At 46.0% G+C, this 23,800-nt stretch overlaps 1 protein-coding gene across 2 annotated transcripts; it reads right to left on the bottom strand.

Annotated features, from left to right (window-relative positions):
* Positions 1–19,396, bottom strand: LOC120935855 (zinc finger protein 84-like). Of its 2 annotated transcripts, none has more exons than XM_040347902.1 (2): positions 19,329–19,396; positions 1–1,418 (listed from the first exon to the last, which is right to left on the bottom strand). In XM_040347902.1, the coding sequence occupies exon 2, from the start codon at positions 1,088–1,090 to the stop codon at positions 128–130; it is 963 nt and encodes a 320-aa protein (XP_040203836.1). In that variant the 5' UTR covers positions 1,091–1,418; positions 19,329–19,396; the 3' UTR covers positions 1–127. The 2 variants fall into 2 exon arrangements, with proteins under 2 accessions (XP_040203836.1, XP_040203837.1); XM_040347903.1 differs by lacking the exon at positions 19,329–19,396 and adding an exon at positions 12,481–12,564.
* Between the last annotated feature and the right edge of the window lie 4,404 nt (positions 19,397–23,800).

Raw genomic sequence — 23,800 nt, 5'->3', positions numbered from 1 at the left:
ACCCTTAAAAACGTCATTTTTTACAACCGGAAAAATGGTCATGTGTACGTGGCATTAGACTTGTGGTCAAGTCAAGGTTCCACAAAAAAAAGATAAAGATGAAAATCATAAAGAAACAGTTCAGTCGTTAATGATTGTCTGAAAAAATAATCAAATTGTCATTCGTGTGGACACTTTGGTGTGTAACGAGCTCTCTCTGGCTTGGCAAAGCTTTGTTATATTCTGAACACTGATATGGCCTCTTTTTAATGTGAACCCACTGGTGCGAGTTAAGATCGGTCTTCTGTTTAAAAGCTTTATCACATTCTGAACACTGATATGGCCTTTCTCCAGTGTGAACCCTCTGATGTCTAATAAGGATTGCCTTCTGTGTAAAAGCTTTGTCGCATTCAGAACATTGATACGGCTTCTCCCCAGTGTGGACCCTCTCGTGTTTGATAAGGTGTTCTCTTGTTGTAAAAGCTTTGTCACATTTTGAACACTGATATGGCCTTTCACCAGTATGAATCCTCTGATGTCTGATAAGGTGTGACTTATCTGAAAAATCTTTATTACACACAAAACACTGGAACGGCTTCTCTCTAGTGTGCACCCTCTCATGTTTGATAAGGTGTTCTCTCACTGTAAAAGCTTTGTTACATTGAGAACACTGATATGGCTTCTCTCCAGTGTGAATCCTCTGGTGTTTGTCAAGCCTGATCTTGGTTATAAAAGCTTTATCACATTCAGAACACTCATACGGTTTCTCTCCAGTGTGACTCCTCTGGTGTCTGCTAAGCTGTGACTTCGATGTGAAAGCATTCTCACATTCAGAACACTGATATGGCTTCTCCCCAGTGTGAATCCTCTGGTGTGTGATAAGATTTGCCTTCACTCTAAAATCTTTGCCACAATCCAAACACGGATACAGCATTGCTCCAGTGTGAATGCTCATGTGTAAGTTAAGATTACTCTTCTGTGTAAAAGTTTTGTCACATTCGGGACACTCAAATGGCTTCTCTCCAGTGTGAACTATCTGGTGTTTCAAAAGATTTGACTTGTTTTTAAAAGATTTGCCACATTCAGAACACGGAAATGGTTTCTCCTCCATTGTGAGCCAGATGTGTGATAAAATTTCCCTTCACGGTAAAACCTTTATCACAATCCAAAGATGAAATGACTTCTCCTGCGTAGAAATGTGTTGGACTTTACTATAAAGCCGTAGTCACTTCCAGAACATTGAAATTACTTGTCTGCCGTTGTCCCCTGAGACTGAATCAATTTTTAAGAGTATCCAAACTATTTACAACCCCAATATTTCTTGTGTCCTGTGTGAATCCTCCAGTGAACTGCAATAAACTCTTTTAATTACGTAAGACACCCATATGGCTCGTTTCCCATGCGACTTTGTTGTGTTTATGAAGACAAATATAATCCACCTGTAAAAATAAATAAAAGTCAGAATTCTATGTAATTCTATGTAAAGGACTGAATAAAGTTGGTTTCTATTTCTAACAATCATTATTAGATACGGTATCTCACAAATGTAAGTACACTCTCACATTTTTGTAAATATTTTATTATATCTTTTCATGTGACAACACTAAAGAAATAAAAACATTGGTACAATCTAAAGTAGTGAGTGTACAGCTTGTATAACAGTGTAAATATTCTGTCATCTCAAAATAACTCAGCACACAGCCATTATTGTCTAAACCACTGGAAACAAAAGTAAGTACACCCCTAAGTGAAAATGTCCAAATTGGGCCTAGCCATTTTCCCTCCCAAGTGTCATGTGACTCAGTGTTACAAGGTTTCAGGTGTGTTAAATTTGGGAAGGTGACGTGCTGATGTATGACGCGACGGTCCGAGCGGACGGGCGTTCGAGTAAGCCGGCCGGCTTTACATTTTCCTTACTTTTTTGTAAGTGCAACTTATTTTTATTAAACATGGCAATACTTTTACGTACTTCACTATGTGAGCCCTTTTTGGTATACCATCGATGACAGGTTATCAGGACATCTGAGTCTGCTGCTGGTTCATACAAAGGCCCTGGCTTGGGTTATAGCCACAAGCTGGTTATATTTGCCTTTTGGTAAGCCTCCAACTTATAAGGTGTTTTCTGGTGGTGGTTATCTACATCCAAGTCACGACTGTTTGTATTTGCACCCTTTGCCTGCTGAACTTCACTATGTGAGCTTATTGTTGTTTTTTGGGCATACATAACTGCTGACGACCTACCTGGAGGATCCTTAGTGTATCCGTGTCTGCTGCTGTTTCACATAAAGGCCCTGGCTGGGGTTTACAGCCGCAAGCTGGTTACGCTTGCCTTCCGGTAAGCCTCTACTCTACAAGGTGTTTTTTGGTGGTGGTAATTGAATTTGCACCGTCTTGCTGAACTTTAGTGATCATCAGGATTATTTCTAATGCCTAGGATGTATTTACTTTTCATCAGATTTGATTTTCTGGACTCAACTGGACTAATAATCACAAATGTGTTAATTATTCCATTTTTTTCACATGGTTTATCACCATTTTATATTTTAGTAATATATCTTAGCTTTTATTATTTTTCACACAGCGCAACTCTGTTTTTTTCCTTTGCAATTTTGGTGTGTATATCACTTTGTTGTTGCAGCTTATGTTAGTTTTATTTTTAGCACGGTAATTCTTTTCCTTTTTTACATTATCACTCTAATGCCGCGTACAGACGGTAATTTTTTGTGATGAAATAAAATGACATTTTTAAAAATGTCAATTAAAATGATCGTGTGTGGGCAAAATGTCATTTTATGTCTTCTGAAAAATGACAAAAAAAAAATTCGAACATGCTCGAATTTTTTGTGTCGTTTTTCAAAATGTAATTTTTTGTGTCAATGAAAATGATAGTGTGTGGGCAAAACGACGTTTTTAAACCCACACATGCCCAGAAGCAAGTTTTGAGACGGGAGGTAAAACTACCATTCATAATGGAGTAAGCACATTCATCACGCTGTAACAGACAAAAAAGCACGAATCGTCTTTTACTAACAAGTAACCAGCTAAAAGCAGCCTCAAGGCGAATAGAACTTCCCCTTTAGAGTGCCATCACTTTGTTCATCACTTTTCAAAATGATGGTGTGTATGCTACATCGTTTTTGAAAATGAAGTTTTCATGACATCGCTGAGAGCCCTGCATTGGCTACCCGTGAAGGAACGGGTTCTGTTTAAGACTGGATGCATGGTGCACAGGGCTACCCATGGCAAGGGGCCAGTGTACCTGCAGGAAAAATTCACCAAGTATGTGCCCAACCGTACCTTAAGGTCGGCTAATTTGGAAACTTTGGTGATTCCTAAATTTCGTAAGAAAAAATGCGGAGGGAGGACGAGTGCGGTCCAGGGAGCACAGTTTTGGAACTCCCTGCCTCTAAAATTAAGGCTTGAGAATGATCTTTTTAAGTTCAGGAAGCTTTTAAAAACTGAGCTTTTCAGTCTAGCCTATGGAATTACATAGGTTTTTATAGTTCTTTGATCTGCTACTATTTTAAATTTGATCTGTTCCGCTGCCTGTGTGTGTTTTTTTGGTTGTTGCTGTATGGTTGTTCTCGGCGCATCGAGGCCTACGGGTAACTGACTGCGTTTTGTACTTTTTTGTACTTTTAAGAATTTTAATAAATAAATAAATAAATAAAAATGTCGTTTTTTTTCATCACTTCAAACGTCATTTTTTTTTCATCACAAAAAATGACCCTCTGTATGCGGCATTACTCTCTCATACTGGTCACTGGCAGTTCAACAAGGCATCTCATGGCAAAGAACTCTCTGAGGATCTGAAAAAAATAAATGAATGGTTGCTCTACATAAAGATGGTCTAGGCTATAAGATGATGGCCAAGGCCCTGAAACTGAGCTGCAGCACAGTGGCCAAGACCATACAGCGGTTTAACAGGACAGGTTCCACTCAGAACAGGCCTCGCCATGGTTGACCAAAGACGTTGAGTGCACGTGCTCAGCGTCATATCCAGAGGTTGTCTTTGGGAAATAGACATAGTGCATAGTGAGTGCTGCCAGCATTGCTGCAGAGGTTGAAGGGGTGGGGGGTCAACCTGTCAGTGCTCAGACCATACGCCTCACACTGCATCAAACTGGTCTGCAGGGCTGTTGTCCCAAAAGGAAGCCTCTTCTAAAGATGATTTACAAGAAAGTCTGCATACAGTGTGCTGAAGACAAGCAGACTAAGGTCATGGATTACTGGAAACATGTCCTGTAGTCTGATGAGACCAAGATAAACTTATTTGGTTCAGATGGTGTCAAGCATGTGTGGCGGCAACCAGGTGAGGAGTACAAAGACAAGTGTGTCTTGCCTACAGTCAAGCATGGTGGTGGGAGTGTCATGGTCTGGGACTACATGAGTGCTGCCGGCACTGGGGAGCTACAGTTCATTGAGGGGACCATGAATGCCAACATGTACTGTGACATACTGAAGCAGAGCATGATCCCCTCCCTTAGGAGACTGGACCGCAGGGCAGTATTCCCACACAATAATGACCCCAAACACACCTCCAAGACGACCACTGCCTTGCTAAAGAATCTGAGGGTAAAGGTGATGAACTGGCCAAGCATGTCTCCAGACCTAAACCCTATTGAGCCACTGTAGGGCATTCTCAAATGAAAGGAGGAGGAGCGCAAGGTCTCCAACATCCATCAGCTCCGTGATTTCATCATGGAGGAGTGGAAGAAGACTCCATTGGAATCCTGTGAAGCTCTGGTGAACGCCATGCCCAAGCGGGTTAAAGCAGTGCTAGAAAATAATGGTGGCCACACAAAATATTGACACTTGGGCCCAATTTGGACATTTTCACTTAGGGGTGTACCCACTTTTGTTGTCAACAGTTTAGACATTAATGACTGTGTGTTGAGTTATTTTGAGGGGACAGCAAATTTACACTGTTATACAAGCTGTACACTCACTACTTTACATTCTAGCAAAGTGTAATTTCTTCAGTGTTCTCACATGAAAAGATAGAAGAAAATATTTACAAAAATGTGAGGGGTGTACTCACTTTTGTGAGATACTGTATATCTAATATATAGAAAGAATATGTACAATATTATACATGTTTGTATTTTAGTTTGATTGAGGACACTATATTATTCCCATTGACTGGTAAACTTGACAGTTTATTACAAGCTTTAAAGCGAAACATTGAAAATACCTTTGAACAACACGCTTGGGTGATGCCTAAAACCTACCTGTGAAAAAGGCGTATGGTGTAAAATGTAGAGAAGCGAGTGACATAAAAAAAATAAAAAAATACAAAGCAGCAGGGATTTCCCTCAACATCCATATCAGTTCCTTATCCTTGATGAGGGTCTATTATGAATTGTAAGAGAGACCCCCCAGAAATCCATAGCAGATCCCAATCTATGCATACAATCAGCAAGCATTCACCCTCCACCTAAACCATACAAGGCCACTTGCCCTCAGCATGGGAAGGGTACACTTCCAGAAGCCCCGTAGCAAAGCACTATGCTCCTGTGTTCATGGGGACAAGGTATCTTCCCCACAACTCTGTGAGGGGGGGATTTATCAGAATCTGGGGGGGGAAGCTCCCAGATATCCAGCTCCCCATACATTAATTAATCATTGTATTTAGTGATGTAGATCCCTCTTACACACGGACCACCAAGACTTTCTGTTCCGAACAGATTCTCGCTGAAATTTACATTTCCTGAGCTGGCAGTTAAATATAAAATAAGGGGCACCCAGGTGACTATATGGACTACATTTTACCTGTGTCCTAGTAACCAGTGACATCATCAGTTACTAGGAAGGCATACTTGCCAACAGTCCCGATTTTCCCAGGACAATTACGATTTTGGGACCCTCATCCCGATCGGCGGCCATCCCGATAAAAATCCACGGATTTTGCCTTTGTCCTGGGAAATCGGGAATGTTTTTGGCTCCGCAGCTGCTTCTGGCTCCAGAAAAATGGCCGTCGGCGCTGCCGCAAAATCTCTTTCTGGGCTAGCAGGTTCTTTAAGAATAATAATAATAATGATGATGTTTACACCGCCGGGATTGAACCTGCAACCCTTGGGACTAGGGGTGCAACGAATCGTCATTGATCCGTGATCCGAACCGAAAAAGATTGATCCGAACCGCACACACGTGATCCGAGGATTGTTTTCTAAAAAAAATAATAATAATTTGCGCATGTTCAGTCCACACACAGCGTGGTAATGGTGAACAGAGGAGCTTGAATGCCCCGCGTCATTTAAATCCCCTGTATGGGAGCATTTTGGCTTCCCTGTCAAATATAATGATGAAGGAAAGAGGTTAGTGGATAAAATCGTGACGGTGTGTAGGCACTGTGGCCCAAGAATGCCATATGACAGTGGGAACACATCAAGTATTGTCACTAGGGGTGCAACTGATCTGTACAGATCAGCACCTTCGGGTCGGGACACACGGCGATCCACGGGCCTCCCGGTCCATAGGAAAGGCAGCGGGATCGGCCTAGCTATCGAAGCGGCGGCCATCGAGGTCCACCCGGCGCGGGGGATGCAGGCTGCTCCTCGGAAGTTTGTGGGCACTTGAGCTCAATATGTCATTGACTCCTAACAGCCCAGCGATGAGCTCCATGCTGCACCACACAGGGAGCCGCTGCCGCCGCCGCACCGGGCGTCTTGCTGCTTGCCAGAGAAGAGAGAGGAGGCGATCGGGGGGGATCTGTATGGACTGAGCACGTAGGGGGGATTTTCACTAGACACTCAGCCCGCCGATCAATGACACTAAAGGGATCTGATGATTGGGATAGTTCAGGTCACAGTAGGGAACTGATGACACCACTTTCGTACATGGGGCTGCGACTTCCACTTGGCTGCACATATAAGTATTGCGAGATGCAGTTATTTCAACACAAAACAGAGCTTATACGCTTAAATACAGTATTTGTAAATCTGACGGACTGTTTAAATGTGAAAATCAGAGGTGTTCTGTCACATTAGCAATAAAAAGCTCTGTTTTGTGTTGAGAAGAACTGTGAAATCTAAAACTCTGGTGGGTGTAACAAGATTTGTCTTTTTTTTTTGCTGATCCGAAAATGATCCGATCCGTGACTCCTGATCCGAGGATCGATCCGATCCGTGAGTTTTTTGATCCGTTGCACCCCTACTTGGGACACAGGCAATCACAGACTGCTGCAAAGGAGCATTAGCCCCATGCGCTATCTTTCCCCTTGTGTTCAGTGAAGAGGGGAGGGGCCTCGATCAATGCAGCCAATGAATCGGCTTCTCTCTTCACAATTCTCCTGCACACTGAAGCTGGGGTTAGCTGCATGGGTCGGCCCCCCCCTCTCCACTGAACATGAGGAACGAGACAGACACATGGAGCTGCAGCCAACCCTCTGTCTCATGGCTGTGGAGTGTGACAGGTTGGAGCTTTTGACAGAACAATGATCTGTAAGGAGAGACTCCGCTGGGGACGCCTGGTGGCAGGCGGCATGGCAGGGAACACACTCGGGGCTCCCACTGATTCTACATTATGGTGAGTTGAACGATTTAATTTTATATTACAATGTAATAATAATAATAATAATGTGCTTCAATCATCCTGACACCATAACAACCATGGTGCCGGGATAATTGAAACACCAACACCAGATGTTTGGAGTATCATTATCTGCTGATTGGTAAACTTTATGGAATACACATATTTCTATTGTGGTGTAGGATCTGGGCCTGCTGTCCCTCCCTATTTCTTTCTCCCACCATCCCTCGTTCATCTTACACGAACCACACCCATTTGAGCCACACCCGTTTAAGCCACGCCCACTATTCCGTTGAAACCACACCCATTTTTGCCGCTGCACACATATTTTCTTTTCCCCTCTATGCCACAACACACATGCCCTGTCCCGTAATTATAATAAGACTCCGCCTACAGACAAAAAAAGTGTCCCTATAAATTATTTTACAATGTTGGCAACTATAGGAAGGAAGGGCCAGATTCACATATAAATGCGGCGGCGTAACGTATCGTAGATACGTTACACCGCCGCAAGTTTTCATCGCAAGTGCCTGATTCACCAAGCACTTGCGATGAAATCCTCCGCCGGCGGCCTCCGGTGCAAGGCGGGCCAATTTAAATGGGCGTGTGCCATTCAAAATTAGGCGCGCTCCCGCGCCGGACCTACTGCACATGCTCCGTTTCGTAATTTCCGTTGTGCTTTGCGCGCCGTGACGTCATTTTTTCAAACGGCGACGCGCGTAGCGCAATTCCGTATTCCCGGACGGCTTACGCAAACGACGTTATTTTTTAAATTTCGACACAGGAACGACGGCCATACTTTATACAGCAATACGATTGCTGCGTAAAGTTAAGGCACTAAAAAAACCGACTAACTTTGCGACGGGAAACTAGACTAGCGGCGGCGTAGCGAACGCGAAAATCCGTCGGGAATCGCCGTAACTCCTAATTTGCATACCCGACGCTGGTTTACGACGCAAACTCCCCCCAGCGGCGGCCGTGGTATTGCAGCCTAAGATCCGACAGTGTAAAACAATTACACCTGTCGGATCTTAGGGATATCTATGCGTAACTGGTTCTATGAATCAGTCACATAGATAGAAACAGAGATACGACGGCGTATCAGCAGATACGCCGTCGTATCTCTTATGTGAATCTGGCACGAAATTTTTATTTAGTGGCAGTAGGGAAACTGCCATTACATCTATGAGTTCTGGCTGCAGCAGAGTTTTCACAGGTGGATGAACAAACAGAAGAAACTAGCCAATGGGTCAACCTTGAAAAACGGCAAAGAATGTGCAAACAGAAGACCACAGAAGCCTGATGATGAAAAGCACAAGTGTTCACTATTCTAGTGGTGTGGATTTTAAAACGGGAAAAGGAGGCTGTTCTGGTCTCCATACAGTATAGATGTAAATAGGTTACTGTTACTTTAAGCTGGCATCCATTGCTGGCAGGAAACTGTAGTATATTACTCCCACTTCCTGTTCAGCAGACATTTTGCTTAAACCTCATGAGAAGGAAGCATGGCATTATGCCCTGTACACACGATCGGTCCATCCGATGAAAACGGTCTGATGGACCGTTTTCATTGGTTAACCGATGAAGCTGACTGATGGTCAGTCGTGCCTACACACCATCGGTTAAAAAAACTATCGTGTCAGAACGCTGTGATGTAAAACACAACGACGTGCTGAAAAAAAACAACGTTCAATGCTTCCAAGCATGCGTCGACTTGATTCTGAGCATGCGTGGATTTTTAACCGATGGTCGTGCCTACTAACGATCGTTTTTTTTCTATCGGTTAGGAATCCATCGGTTGAATTTAAAACAAGTTGGCTTATTTTTAACCGATGGATAAATAACCGATGGCGCCCACACACGATCGGTTTGGACCAATGAAAACGGTCCATCAGACCATTCTCATCAGTTTAACCGATCGTGTGTACGAGGCCTTAGAGTTCCATCATTTCTTAAAACTGGGCTGTCATCGGTATTCAATCAAGTAGTATGTGTTCTACTAATTCAACTGCATTTTTGTGTGTGTGTTTGATAGTACTTTTCTGGCAGGGAGTTATTTTCAGCTAGGGCCTTACACTAGAGAAGCATGCCTGACTGTATTTGCATTTTGTAATGTAATGTTCAATGCTAATGTATACTTTATAAATTGTGTTTTGCAGTTTTACAAAAATATCTCAGTAAAGATTACAGCTGTTTACTCTTCGGCCTCTATCTTTATTGGGAAATTGTTAGCTGTCTCCCAAGCCTTGTACAGTGGAAACTTTGAATTACGAGCATAATCCGTTCCAGGAGAATGCTCGCAATCCAAGCGAGTTTCCCCATTGAAGTCAATGGAAACTAAAATTATTTTTTCCGTATTGATTTCAATGGCATGCAATACCACATGCGGCCAGAGGCGGGGGGCCAGAGAGCCTCGGAAACGGGCGAAAAGGCCCCGAGGACAGTTTGGCAAACCTCAGAAAGACTCCGTTCACGAGCCCTTCCGAGGTCAGCCAAGCTGTCCTCGGGCTTTTCCGTGCATTTACAAACGGTGCCGATCGGCTCCGGCGCCCCCCACCTCAGGCCAAATGCGGTACTGAATCGTGCTAGTTTTAAGAGACAACACTTGCAATCCGAGTTAGGATTTTTAGAAATACAGTGCTCGTATTGTGAAATGCTTGTTAACCGTGTTACTCACAATCCGAGGTTCCACTGTACTTCAGACACATTGTGAGGGCAGAACAGAGGCACTTTAATACACATCTCATAGACCAGTGATGGCGAACCTTGGCACCCCAGATGTTTTGGAACTACATTTCCCATGATGCTCAACTACATTGCAGAGTGCATGAACATCATGGGAAATGTAGTTCCAAAACATCTGGGGTGCCAAGGTTCGCCATCACTGTCATAGACCTACAAAGACCAGTCTGGGTAAAATAAAAAGGGATCCTTGGTCTAAAAAACAATCTTGTGACCTTTTACTCAAAGTGAGGGTCACAAGTAAGAACACCTTATGAAATAACAATTTCATATATATGTCCCAAATAGGTTCAAAAATGTAGATCTTTACAAAACACTTTAAAGCTAGTATTGTTGGTGTTACAAAGTTACTTAAAATAATAACAAACATGCACATACTTACCTGTAAGAGCCGATTCACACTGGGGCGGCACGACTTCGGGGGCGACTCGGCAAGGCGTCCTGAAGACGACTTCAGAGGCGACTTGCAAAATGACTTCTGTATAGAAGTCAATGCAAGTCGCCCCGAGTCGCCCCCAAAGTCGTACAAGAACCTTTTTCTAAGTCGGAGCAACTTGCGTCGCTCCTATTAGAACGGTTCTATTGAATAGAATGGGACGCGACTTGTCAGGCGGCTGAGTCGCCCGACGAGTCGCCCCATTGTGAACTGGCACTCACGCATTATGGTTAAATAAAAAAAAAGTATAGGCTTTAGAACAAAATTTAAACTACCATGATTTGAGTAGGGTGGAACAGGGGGAGCAACATCTGAAACCTCTTGAATAAAAGTACATATTTAGCAAGGGACTATTGAAAAAGTACAGACAGGGCAGACATGTGACCCTTGATCTTTCTATGTGCTAAATATGATTCTACCTCAAAACAAATGGAAAGAGAGAGGTGTGTGCGGGGGTATGACAGTGGGGAGTACTGTATGTACAGGAGTGAAGTGTATGACAGTATGTACAGGAGAGAAGTGTGGAGGGTATGACAGTGGGCAGTATGTACAGGAGAGGAGTGTGGAGGGTATGACAGTGGGCAGTATGTACATGAGGAGTGTGGAGGGTATGACAGTGGGCAGTATGTACAGGAGAGGAGTGTGGAGGGCATGACAGAGAGCAGTATGTACAGGAGAGGAGTATGGAGGGTATGACAGTGGGCATTATGTACAGGAGAGGAGTGTTGAGCATATGACAGTGGGCAGTATGTACAGGAGAGGATATAACAGTGGGCAGTATGTACAGGAGAGGAGTGTTGAGCATATGACAGTGGACAGTATGTACAGGAGAGGAGTGTGGAGGGCATGACAGAGAGCTATATGTAGAGGAGAGAGGAGGGTATGACAGTGGGCAGCATATACAGGGGAGGTGCGTTAGGGGTATGACAGTGGGCAGCATGTACAGGAGAGCGTGAAGGGTATGAGAGTTAGCAGTATGTACAGGAGAGGAGGGTATGACAGTAGGCAGTATGTACAGGAGAGGAGGGTATGACAGTAGGCAGTATGTACAGGAGAGGAGGGTATGACAGTGGGCAGTATGTACAAGAGAGGAGGGTATGACAGTGGGCAGTATGTACAAGAGAGGAGGGTATGACAGTGGGCAGTATGTACAAGAGAGGAGGGTATGACAGTGGGCAGTATGTACAAGAGAGGAGGGTATGACAGTGGGCAGTATGTACAAGAGAGGAGGGTATGACAGTATGTACAGGAGAGGAGGGTATGACAGTAGGCAGTATGTACAGGAGGGTATGACAGTGGGCAGTATGTACAGGAGAGGAGGGTATGACAGTGGGCAGTATGTACAAGAGAGGAGGGTATGACAGTGGGCAGTATGTACAAGAGAGGAGGGTATGACAGTGGGCAGTATGTACAAGAGAGGAGGGTATGACAGTGGGCAGTATGTACAAGAGAGGAGGGTATGACAGTAGGCAGTATGTACAAGAGAGGAGGGTATGACAGTGGGCAGTATGTACAAGAGAGGAAGGTATGACAGTGGGCAGTATGTACAAGAGAGGAGGGTATGACAGTGGGCAGTATGTACAGGAGAGGAGGGTATGACAGTAGGCAGTATGTACAAGAGAGGAGTGTGGAGGGTATGACAGTGGGCAATATGTACAGGAGAGGAGTATACAGACACATACACAGGTATATCCTTATTACTCACAGGGAGGAAGAGCCAGTCACAGATGATTGATATGTCTATAGCAGGGACAGAAGCCCTGTACCATAACTGGGACACAAAATTGACTTACTTGTGTGATCTGACATAAAGAAAATCCCATGCTGTACCTATGGTGGCCGTGTGGTCAGCCTGTTTGAACTGGTTTTAAAATGGCTGAAAACAGGAAAAGTGTTCCAGGGACAGGAAGTGACACGGAACAGGAAGTGACACAGAACTGATTAATACAGAGGGTGCAGTATAGAGAGCAGACACCAGATGGTGCTGGTCCAAATAGCTGAAAAGCATAAACCAATGCAGAAAAATAAAAAAAGTTGAAAAACAAAAAAGGCAAAAGAAGATGAGAAATGTGAAAAGACCACAATAAAAACGACAAAATGCATTCCTATTGGGAATCCATGCTTTCACATTTCACTTTTTAATACACGGCTTTCTTCATTACCTTTACATTATGGTCATTGGACCATATTTACATTATTTATTTTACTTTTTTTTCGCACTTATTGACACGAATGTCATCTTCCACACAACACTGTCATGGTGTACACAATGTTACCATTTATTTTCTTTTTTCCCTTCCTTTTATGGTGTATTGCAATAGTATATACATAATATTTTGAAGTCTGGTTCACATATACTTACATAATACTCTATCCAGCCATAATGGCTCGGACATATTCCATATTACTTATATGTACTCGTGTCTTCATTCACTCAGTCAGTCACCATAATTGGAAGGATTCTTCACACATATATATATTTTTGTACACATTTCATATACCGTATTTAATCGGCATATACCGCACACTTTTTTGCCCTTAAAATCAGGGCAAAATCGCGGGGGCACGATATACGCCGATACTCGCCTCCAGCGCTGTATTTGAACCACTGCGCCGACATATACCGAGCGCAGTACACTCGGGTATACTCGGGCAGGCTCGGCTCCTCTCGCGGTCACGTCCTGTGCGTCCTTTACGCGAGAGGAGCCGAGCCTGCCCGAGTATACCCGAGTGTACTGCGCTCGGTATATGTCGGCGGAGTGGTTCAAACACAGCGCGGGAAGCAGGAATCGGCTGAAAAACACAGCGGGGAGGACACCACGATGGCCGCAGAAGGACGCCGGACAAGACACCGACAAGGGGCATCCAAACTGTAAGTATTTCTTTTTTTTCCATGAATTTTCCTCCCAGGTTGGGGGGGCGCGTTATATGAAGATAAATACGGTATATATTTCTCACATTTGTGTTTAGTGACGATATGTTTTATTTGAAAGTATCTTTTATGTATATGTGCATTTTTTAGATTTCTTCTGTGTGCACAGGTGACCATTGTTACTGATTCAGGCTAGGGTGTGCCCTTAATTAATTGGCCTCCACCCGCCAGTGGTCAGCAGTGGTCACGTGTTTTTTACAGGAATCATATATATTTTAAGTGTGTTTTATCTGCATGTTAGCCATGACTAAGCACTGAACCAGTGTGAAACACGTAGGCTGTTCTTTTCCCGATTTTTGCTGTTTTCCTGTGGTGCATTTTCTATTGATTTTACCAATAAAGGCAACTTAAAAGTTTTTTTTTAGAGTGCGGCTGTCCATCCTTTTGAAATTTCTACCATTTGGGAATCCATGCTGTCCATACTTAACTGTTGGGGAACAGCCAAAAAACAGCAAAATAATAAAATGAAAATAACGAAGAAAAATAAAGAAGGGATGTGATTGGTATGTGAGGTCAGGTGACTGGAGAGACAGAACATAAAATGCAATTGTGTGAATATCAGCAAGTTCTATGTATGAAAAAATAAATGAAACAATGAAGTTATAAGCAGAAATTATGGAAATTAGGTTCTGGTAAGAAGCACGATAGTGATAACTTGGTATGTACAGGATGTGGAAACCTTGCAAGAAGATCTGAACAAATTAATGGGGTGGGCAACTACATGGCAAATGAGGTTTAATGTAGAAAAATGTAAAATAATGCATTTGGTTGACAAAAATATGAATGCATTTTATACACTGGGGGGAGAACCTCTGGGGGAATCTAGGATAGAAAGCGACCTGGGGGTCCTAGTAGATGATAGGCTTGGCAATGGCATGCAATGCCAAGCTGTTGCTAACAAAGAAAACAAAATATTGGCATTAAAAATGGGTTCAACTCCAGGGATAAAAAGATTATTCTCCCGCTCTACAAGACTCTGGTCCGACCGCACCTGGAGTATGCTGTCTAGTTCTGGGCACCAGTCCTCAGGAAGGATGTGCTGGAAATGGAGAGAGTACAAAGAAGGGCAACAAAGCTAATAAAGGGTCTGGAGGATATTGGTTATGAGGAAAGGTTGCGAGCACTGAACTTATCCCCTCTCAAGCGCCTCTTCTCCAGAGAAAATATGATTTCAATTTACAAATACCATGCTGGTGACCCCACAATAGGGATAAAACTTTTTCGTAGAAGGGAGTTTAATAAGACACGTGACATGGCCACTCATTAAAATTAGAAGAAAAGAGGTTTCACCTTAAACTACGTAGAGGGTTCTTTACTGAAAGAGCGGCAAGGATGTGGAATTCCCTTCCACAGGCGGTGGTCTCAGCAAGGTAAATTGATAGTTTAAAAAAAAACTATTAGACAAGTACCTGGGGGTGTGTCCAAGATGGTGACCGGAGCGGCAGCACAATAGGAGAGCTCCTGCCGTATCTCCCGTTTCTTCACCCTTGTCCCTGCAGTCTCACACCTGAAACTTACTGAAGGGGGAGACCCTGGTGCCTGGCGTGGCATACCCAAGGGGAGAAGATCCACTGTCCCACGCAACGCCGGAAAAAGCTCCAAACCCACCGGCGTTGTGACCGCCTCTTCTGCTGTGGGATCCAACATGGCGACACAGACAGAAGAGATGAACCCGGACCCTGCCCTGCTGGAACAGAGCAACTACACCGCTCTCATGCAGGAAATTACAGATTGCAAATCCACCCTCACAGGGAAGATTGACTCGCTGCAGCTGGAACTCGGCTTAATCCGCAAAAAGATGTTGACAATATTTGCTCTGGGGTGACTACATTGGAGCACAGGGTGAGTGACTCTGAAGACATGTTGCATTACCATGCGGCCTCTATGCACACCCTTAAAGCAAAGGTGAAAAGCCTGGCTCCTCCCCACTCCCTCTCCATCTGGAAGTGACGTGTCCAGCCGCTCCTGAGACGATTCTGAGAACCGGGAAAGGTTGGGAGCCAACAGTGAAGCCGGAAACATCAGATGTCTCTTCACCTGCGAGCCTACCGCCTTCCCCCAGGAGTGGATGAACCTCTTATACCTTCCTACATGCACTGTGATGTCTACGATCTTGTGAGTTCCAAATTGTCTGTCCTATATTAAAAATGTTTTAACATTGCTGCACTTAGATGGCGCTGCTCTCTTTTGTGTTTTTGAGCTGAGGATGCTGAGAATAGAAATCGGAGGAACAATCTCCGCATTGTGGGTCTTTCAGAGGACGCTGAGGGGACTGATCCTACAACCTTCACGGAGGTGGATGCTTCATTCACTGCTACTCCAGACTCCATTCTCAGCCCACTTTGTGGTAGAACGGGTGCATAGAATGCCAGCTGCCAGACCCCTGCAGGAAGCCCCCTATGCACATTTATACTGGAACTCCTCAACTTCAGGGACAGGGAACTGGTTCTGAGAGAAGCCAGACAAATTGATGTTCTGCGGTATGAGTCCACTAAATTCATGACCTTCCCTGCCTATTCCATTGACACCCAGAGGAGGTAATTTAATCATGTCAAGCTTAATCTTAGTAACAAGAACATTAAATACAGCATGCTCTTCCCAGCAAGACTATGGGTGCAAGATGGCGAAACTGTACATTTTATCACATCTCTGAGTAAGGATGAGCTCTGGCGTGTTCGCATAGTACACGTGCAGAGCCCGCCAGGAAGTGTGCACGGCGCTGCGCTAATCACAGCCAGGGAGACATGCTCGGCTGCAGAGATCAGGAAATGTCTCCCTGGCTGTGATTAGCGCAGCGCCGTGCACACTTCCTGGCGGGCTCTGCACGTGTACTATGCGAACACGCCAGAGCTCATTCTTACTTCTGAGGATGCCTCCCAGCGGCTGGATAGCCTTCCTAGAGGCTGACAACCTCCAGATCCTGTCCCCTTAATTCACTGGCTTACACCCTTGCACAAGTAAGCATTCGGGCTATTTCAACCCTGCTGCCCTGACTATATGGTGTAATGTTGGGACCTGGCCATGTGTATAATGCCTGAACGCTTTGCTGCTTGAATTGCTTTGGTTCCTGCTCCTACTCTGGTGAAACATGGAGCAGCAGCTGCTGCCGTGTACAGAGCTGCAATGCACAGGGCATCAGGAGCAAAGATCTCACCTACTAGCAGCTGGCGGAACCCAAATGCTCCCTCTGCATATACCTTTGAGGCAGACGAGAATTGTTGAAGCCTTTTATTCGCTTTGGCCCCGTCTTGCTTCTTCTTCCCTTTTTTTCGATGTTTGGCCTGTACGGCCAATATTTTTTACTTTCTGTTATAAAACACCCAATAGGTGATCTGTGTGTGTGTGTGTGTGGGGGGGGGGGTATGTGATCTGTGTGAAGGAGAGAAATAGGTAGGTGAACTGTGTGTGGGGGAAGTTTCATGTACTGCCCCTCCCCCAAATAGTGACCCATCCCCCCTGTACTCCCCTCCATGGTGCCCATCCCAGTGTCCCACCTGTACTCCCCTCCATGGTCCCTCATCCTAGTGTCCCCCCTGTACTCCCCTCCATAGTCCCTCATCCCAGTGTCCCCCCCCCTGTACTCCCTCCATGTTTCCCCATCACAGTGTGCCCCCTGTACTCTCTCAATGTTCCCCCATCCCAGTGTCCCCCCTGTACTCCCCTCCATGGTCCCTTATCCCGATGTCCCCCCACCTCTACTCCCCTCCATGGTCCCTCATCCCAGTGTCCCCCCACTTGTACTCCCCTCCATGGTCCCTCATCCCAGTGTCCCCCCACTTGTACTCCCCTCCATGGTCCCTCATCCCAGTGTCCCCCCTGTACTCCCTCCATCTTCCCTTATCCTAATGTCCCCCCCTGTACTCCCTCCATCTTCCCTCATCCCAGTGTCCCCCCTGTACTCCCTCCATCTTCCCTTATCCTTATGTCCCCCCCTGTACTCCCTCCATCTTCCCTCATCCCAGTGTCCCCCCTGTACTCCCTCCATGTTTCCCCATCACAGTGTCCCCCCTGTACTCTCTCAATGTTCCCCCATCCCAGTGTCCCCCCTGTACTCCCCTCCATGGTCCCTTATCCCGGTGTCCCCCCACCTGTACTCCCCTCCATGGTCCCTCATCCCAGTATCCACCCACTTGTACTCCCCTCCATGGTCCCTCATCCCAGTGCCCCCCCTGTACTCCCCTCCATGGTCCCTCATCCTAGTGTCCCCCTGTACTCCCCTCCATGGTCCCTCATCCCAGTGTCCCCCTTGTACTCCCCTCCATGGTCCCTCATCCCAGTGTCCCCCTTGTACTCCCTCCATGGTTTCCCCATCCCAGTGTCCCCCCTGTACTCCCTCCATGTTCCCCCATCCCAGTGTCCCCCTGTACTTCCTCCATCTTCCCTCATCCCAATGTCCCCCCCTGTACTCCCTCCAATTTCCCTCATCCCAGTGCCCCCCCTGTACTCCCTCCAATTTCCCTCATCCCAGTGCCCCCCCGTACTCCCCTCCATGGTCCCCCATCCCAGTGTACCCCCTGTACTCCCCTCCATGGTCCCTCATCCCAGCATCCCCCCACCTGTACTCCCCTCCATGGTCCCTCATCCCAATGCCCCCCCTGTACTCCCCTCCATGGTCCCTCATCCCAGTGTCCCCTCCATGGTTCCCCATCCCAGTGTCCCCTCCATGGTTCCCCATCCCAGTGTCCCCTTGTACTCCCTCCATGGTCCCTCATCCCAGTGTCCCCCCACATGTACTCCCCTAAATGGTCCCTCATCCCAATGCCCCCCCCCTGTACTCCCCTCTATGGTCCCTTACCCCAGTGTCCCCCCCTGTACTCCCCTCCATGGTCCCTCATCCAAGTGTCCCCCCCTGTACTCCCCTCCATGGTCCCTTACCCCAGTGTACCCCCCTGTACTCCCCTCTGTGGTTCCTCATCCCAATGCCCCCCCTGTACTCCCCTCCATGGTCCCTCATCCCAGTGTCCCCCCCTGTACTCCCCTCCATGGTCCCTCACCCCAGTGTCCCCCCCTGTACTCCCCTCCATGGTCCCTCATCCCAGTGTCCCCCCCATTGATCCCCATCCCAGTGTCCCCCTGTACTCCCTCCATGGTTCCCCATCCCAGTGTCCCCTCCATGGTTCCCCATCCCAGTGTCCCCTTGTACTCCCTCCATGGTCCCTCATCCCAGTGTCCCCCCACATGTACTCCCCTAAATGGTCCCTCATCCCAATGCCCCCCCCCTGTACTCCCCTCTATGGTCCCTTACCCCAGTGTCCCCCCCTGTACTCCCCTCCATGGTCCCTCATCCAAGTGTCCCCCCCTGTACTCCCCTCCATGGTCCCTTACCCCAGTGTACCCCCTGTACTCCCCTCTGTGGTTCCTCATCCCAATGCCCCCCCTGTACTCCCCTCCATGGTCCCTCATCCCAGTGTCCCCCCCTGTACTCCCCTCCATGGTCCCTCACCCCAGTGTCCCCCCCTGTACTCCCCTCCATGGTCCCTCACCCCAGTGTCCCCCCCTGTACTCCCCTCCATGGTCCCTCATCCCAGTGTCCCCCCCATTGATCCCCATCCCAGTGTCCCCCTGTACTCCCTCCATGGTCTCCTATCCCAGTGTCCCACCCTGTACTCCCCTCCATGGTCCCCCATCCCAGTGTCCCCCCTGTACTCACCTTCATGGTCCCTAATCCCAGTGCCCCCCTGTGCTCCCCTCCATGGTCCCCCATCTTACCCAATCCATCTGGAAGATTCTCCTTCAACTTCTTGTCTGTCTCTGACTGCAGCTCCAAGTGACAGGAGGTGCACCTTCCCCCCTATTTTCTTGTAGCTCAGGGCGTAGGGGTGTCCTCCATTTTCTAGGAGCTCAGAGAGGAGGAGTGTCCTCCATTTTCTTGTAGCTCAGAGAGGGGAAGGGGTATCCTCCATTTTCTTATAGCTCAGATAGGGGGCGGGGTATCCTCTATTTTCATGTAGCTCAGAGAGGGGGAGGAATAGCCTCCATTTTCTTGTAACTCAGGCCAAACCGAATAAAAGGCTTCAACAATTCTCGTCTATGTATATGCAGAGGGAGCATTTGGGTTACACCAGCTGCTAGTAGGTGAGACCTTTGCTCCTGATGCCCTGCGCATGGCAGCTCTGCCCTTGTCTTGTAGCTCAGGGAGGGGTAGGGGTGTCTCTCCATTTTCTTGGAGCTCAGAGAGAGGGAGGAGTGTCCTCCATTTTCTTGTAGCTCAGATAGGGGGCGGAGTATCCTCCATTTTCTTGGAACTCAGAGAGAGGGAGGAGTGTCCTCCATTTTCTTGTAGCTCAGATAGGGGGCGGGGTATCCTCCATTTTCTTGTAGCTCAGGGATTCACTCTTCATGTAATGACACAAGGACTTCTCATTGTTTAAAAGAAATGTGTCCATTGATAAAGATCTTCCTCTTTTTCTATACAATGTATGTATCTATGGAGAGGGGGTGTTTCATCAGATTAAGAGACCTGTCAGAATGTGACATTCTGTCGTTGCCATCTTGCTACACCCCGCACTCCTCCAGAGTGGTGATACACTGAGAAGAGGGAAAGCGGACATCTTGTTACACCCACCGGAGTTTTTCATTTTACACGCATTTTTAACTGTAAAGTGACTTTATATAGGGAAATACAGGACATATGCCGCATACACACGATAATTTTTCGGCATGAAAAAAATATCGTTTTTAAAAAATGTAATTTAAAATGATCGTGTGTGGGTTTCACATCATTTTTCGGGCTCTGAAAAACGACAAAAAAAAAAAAATTCGAACATGCTGCATTTTTTAACGACGTTTTAAGCAATGTCGTTTTTCGGGTTGTAAAAAATGATCGTGTGTGGGCTAAAACAACGTTAAAAACCCACGCATGCTCAGAAGCAAGTTATGAGACGGGAGCACTCGTTCTGGTAAAACTACCATTCGTAATGGAGTAAGCACATTCATCACGCTGTAACAGACAGAAAAGCGCAAATCGTCTTTTACTAACACGGAATCAGATAAAGCAGCCCCAAGGGTGGCATCATCCGCATGGAACTTCCCCTTTAGAGTGCCGTTGTACGTGTTGTACGTCACCGCGCTTTGCTAGAGCATTTTTTAAAAACGATGGTGAGCGGGCAACGTCGTTTTAATGATGAAGTTGGACAAACGTTGTTTTTTCTACATGCCGAAAAACGTAAGGTATTTCACTTTACTATTAAAAATAAGTGTAAAATGCAAAACTCTGGTGGGTGTAACAATAAGTCCGCTTTCCCCTTTCTCAGTGTATCCTCCTTACTATGGAGGAGTGCGGGGTGTAGCAAGATGGCGGCGACGAAACCTCACTTCTTTTACACATTCTGACGAAACAGGGGGTGTCCTCTATTTTCTTCTAGATCAGAGAGAGGAGAGGTGACATCCCCCATTTTCTTGTAGCTCAGAGAGGGTTAGGTCTGTCTTCCATTTTCCTGTAGTTCAGAGAGGGGAGGGGGTGTCCTCCATTTTCTTGTAGTTCAGAGAGGGGAGGGAGTGTCTTCCATTTTCTTGTAACTCAGGGATTCAATCTTCCTGTAATGACACAATGACTTATCATTGTTTAAAACAAATGTGTTCATTGAGAAAGATCTTCCTCCGTTATATACAATGTATCCATGGGGAGGGAGGTGTCCTCCATTTTCTTCTAGATCAGAGAGAGGAGAGGTGATATCCTCCATTTTCTTGAAGCTTAGAAAGGGGGAGGGATGTCATCCATTTTCTTGTAGCTCAGAAAAGAGGGGTTGTATCCTCCATTTTCTTGTAGCTAAAAGAGGGGGAGGAGTTCCTCCATTTCCTTGAAAGTTTAGAGGAAGGGTGTCTTCGATTTTCTTGAAGTTTAGGGTGGGGGGGGGGGGTCCTCGATTTTCTTGTAGCTCAATGAGGGGGTGTCCTCAATTTACTTGTAGCTTAGTGAGGGGGGTGTTCTCAATTTTCTTGTAGCTCAATGAGGGGGTGTCCTCAATTTTCTTGTAGCTCAGTGAGGGGGTGTCCTCAATTTACTTGTAGCTTAGTGAGGGGGGTGTTCTCAATTTTCTTGTAGCTCAGTGAGGGGGTGTGTCCTCAATTTTCTTGTAGCTCAGTGAGGGGGGTGTCCTCAATTTTCTTGTAGCTCAGTGAGAGGGGGGTGTCCAGGAGGAGTAGTATAGAAGAGTGTCTAGTGCATGTTTTAGAGAGTTGGGGAAGATGCCACAAGAGACGGAGAGATTGAAGATGTGGGTTAGAGAGTGTAGAATGGAGACAAAGGGTGACTGTAGCATTTGAGAGAGCATTGTCCAGGGGACAGGTGGTTAGGTGGGCGTTAGATAAAAGTTTAGCAACCTCATCAATAGTAACAGGGTTGAATGAGGGAAGTAATGATTGTACCTCTGGACTTGGTGTTAAGTGGAGAAGGTATCTGCGCGTTGGAGATCTCCTCACGAATTGCATCAATCTTATGTTTGAAGTGATTGGCGATGTCCTGGGAAGCGAGTGAGTTAGTGGGTGGAGGACGAAGTAGAGAGTTAAAGGTAGAGAAGAGTTGATAGGGATGGAATGAGAAGCTTTTAATGAGTGATAAAATAGGCTTGACAGTGTGGCGGCAAGAATTGTATTTTTGGATGGCAGATTTATATTGGTTGAGGTCTTTGTGAGACTTAGTTTATGCCACAGATGCGAAATAGCAAAAAAAAAGCAAAAAATAAAAAATGGCGTGGGGATCCCCCCAAATCCATACCAGGCCCTTCAGGTCTGGTATGGATTTTAAGTGGAACCCTGTGGCAAAATAAAAACAATGGCTTGGGGGTCCCCCCCCCCCCCAAAATCCATACCAGGAAAAAGAGGGTACTGAACCGTACCAGGCCACATGCCCTCAACATGGGGAGGGTGCCAAATCGCCTTGTACCCATGTTGATGGGGATAAGGGCCTCGTCCCCACAACCCTTGCCCGATGGTTGTGGGGGCCTGCAGGCGGGGGTGCTTATCGGAATCTGGAAGCATTGGAATCTGGTCATGTGATGTCAGAGGGGCCCCACCCGTGGCTATATAACAGCTGTCACCAAAAAGACTGCAGGCGGCGGGACACCTCCCGTGGAGGCGGAGTTTCTCTGTGTGTAAACACACAGATTCACGTCCGGTCAGGGAGAGAGGAGACTGATGCTGTCTCCCTTGTACATAGGGACACAGATCGGTCACCTCCCCCAGTCAGTCACCTCCCCCTACAGTTAGAAACACTAACAGGGCACACATTTAACCCCTTACCTGCCAGTCACATTTATACAGTAATCAGTGCATATTTATAAATGTGAATGGTCCCAAAAATGTGTCAAAAGTGTCCGATGTGTCCGTCATAATGTCGCAGTCCCAATAAAAATTGCAGATCGCCGCCATTACTAGTAAAAAAAATAATAATAAATAATAATAATAAAAAAAAAAAACAAAAAAAAAAATTCTGTCCCCTATTTTGTAGGCGCTATAACTTTTGCACAAACCAGTCGCTTATTGCGTTGTTTTTTTTTTACCAAAAATATGTAGAAGAATACGTATCGGCCTAAACGGAGAATTTTTTTTTTTAAATTGGTATATTTATTATAGCAAAAAGTAAAAAATATTGTGGTGTTTTTTTTTCTCAAAATTGTTGCTCTTTTTTTGTTTATAGCGCAAAAAATAAAAACCGCAGAGGTGATCAAATACCACCAAAAGAAAGCTCTATTTGTATGGACGTCAATTTTGTATGGAAGACCACGTTGCACGGCCGCGCAATTGTCAGTTAAAGCGACGCAGTGCCGGAAGCTGAAATTTTGCCTGTATACAACACGTGTCAAAAAGAGGCTCGGTCCTTAATTAATTAATTAATATATCTTGGATCCAAAGCTGGCCATACTTGGTTTTGTTTTATTGTTCAGCCATTGGGATGAGTGAAAAAACTGAACCAATTCTCCCCATCCACACATTGGAGGGGGGTGAGGGAATCCTCCCCCTTCACTATGGTATTCTGACAATGGGGGGCACTCCTCCTCTCTCAGAATACACAGATCAGTGATAAAGCTATTGGCTGCAGCCGCTGATCGAGTGACTTTATCCGGCAGTGACCACACATGGATAGAAATGTGACCGATTCCTGCTGAACCAGCTGAATTTCCATGTATCTATGGTCACCTTAAGTGACTTCCTCCCCTCCCCCTCATCTCCTTCATTATGCA

This window comes from Rana temporaria, chromosome 4, assembly GCF_905171775.1.
Source record: "Rana temporaria chromosome 4, aRanTem1.1, whole genome shotgun sequence".
Lineage (NCBI taxonomy): Eukaryota > Metazoa > Chordata > Amphibia > Anura > Ranidae > Rana > Rana temporaria.
This window is presented reverse-complemented; position numbering and strand designations above follow the sequence as displayed.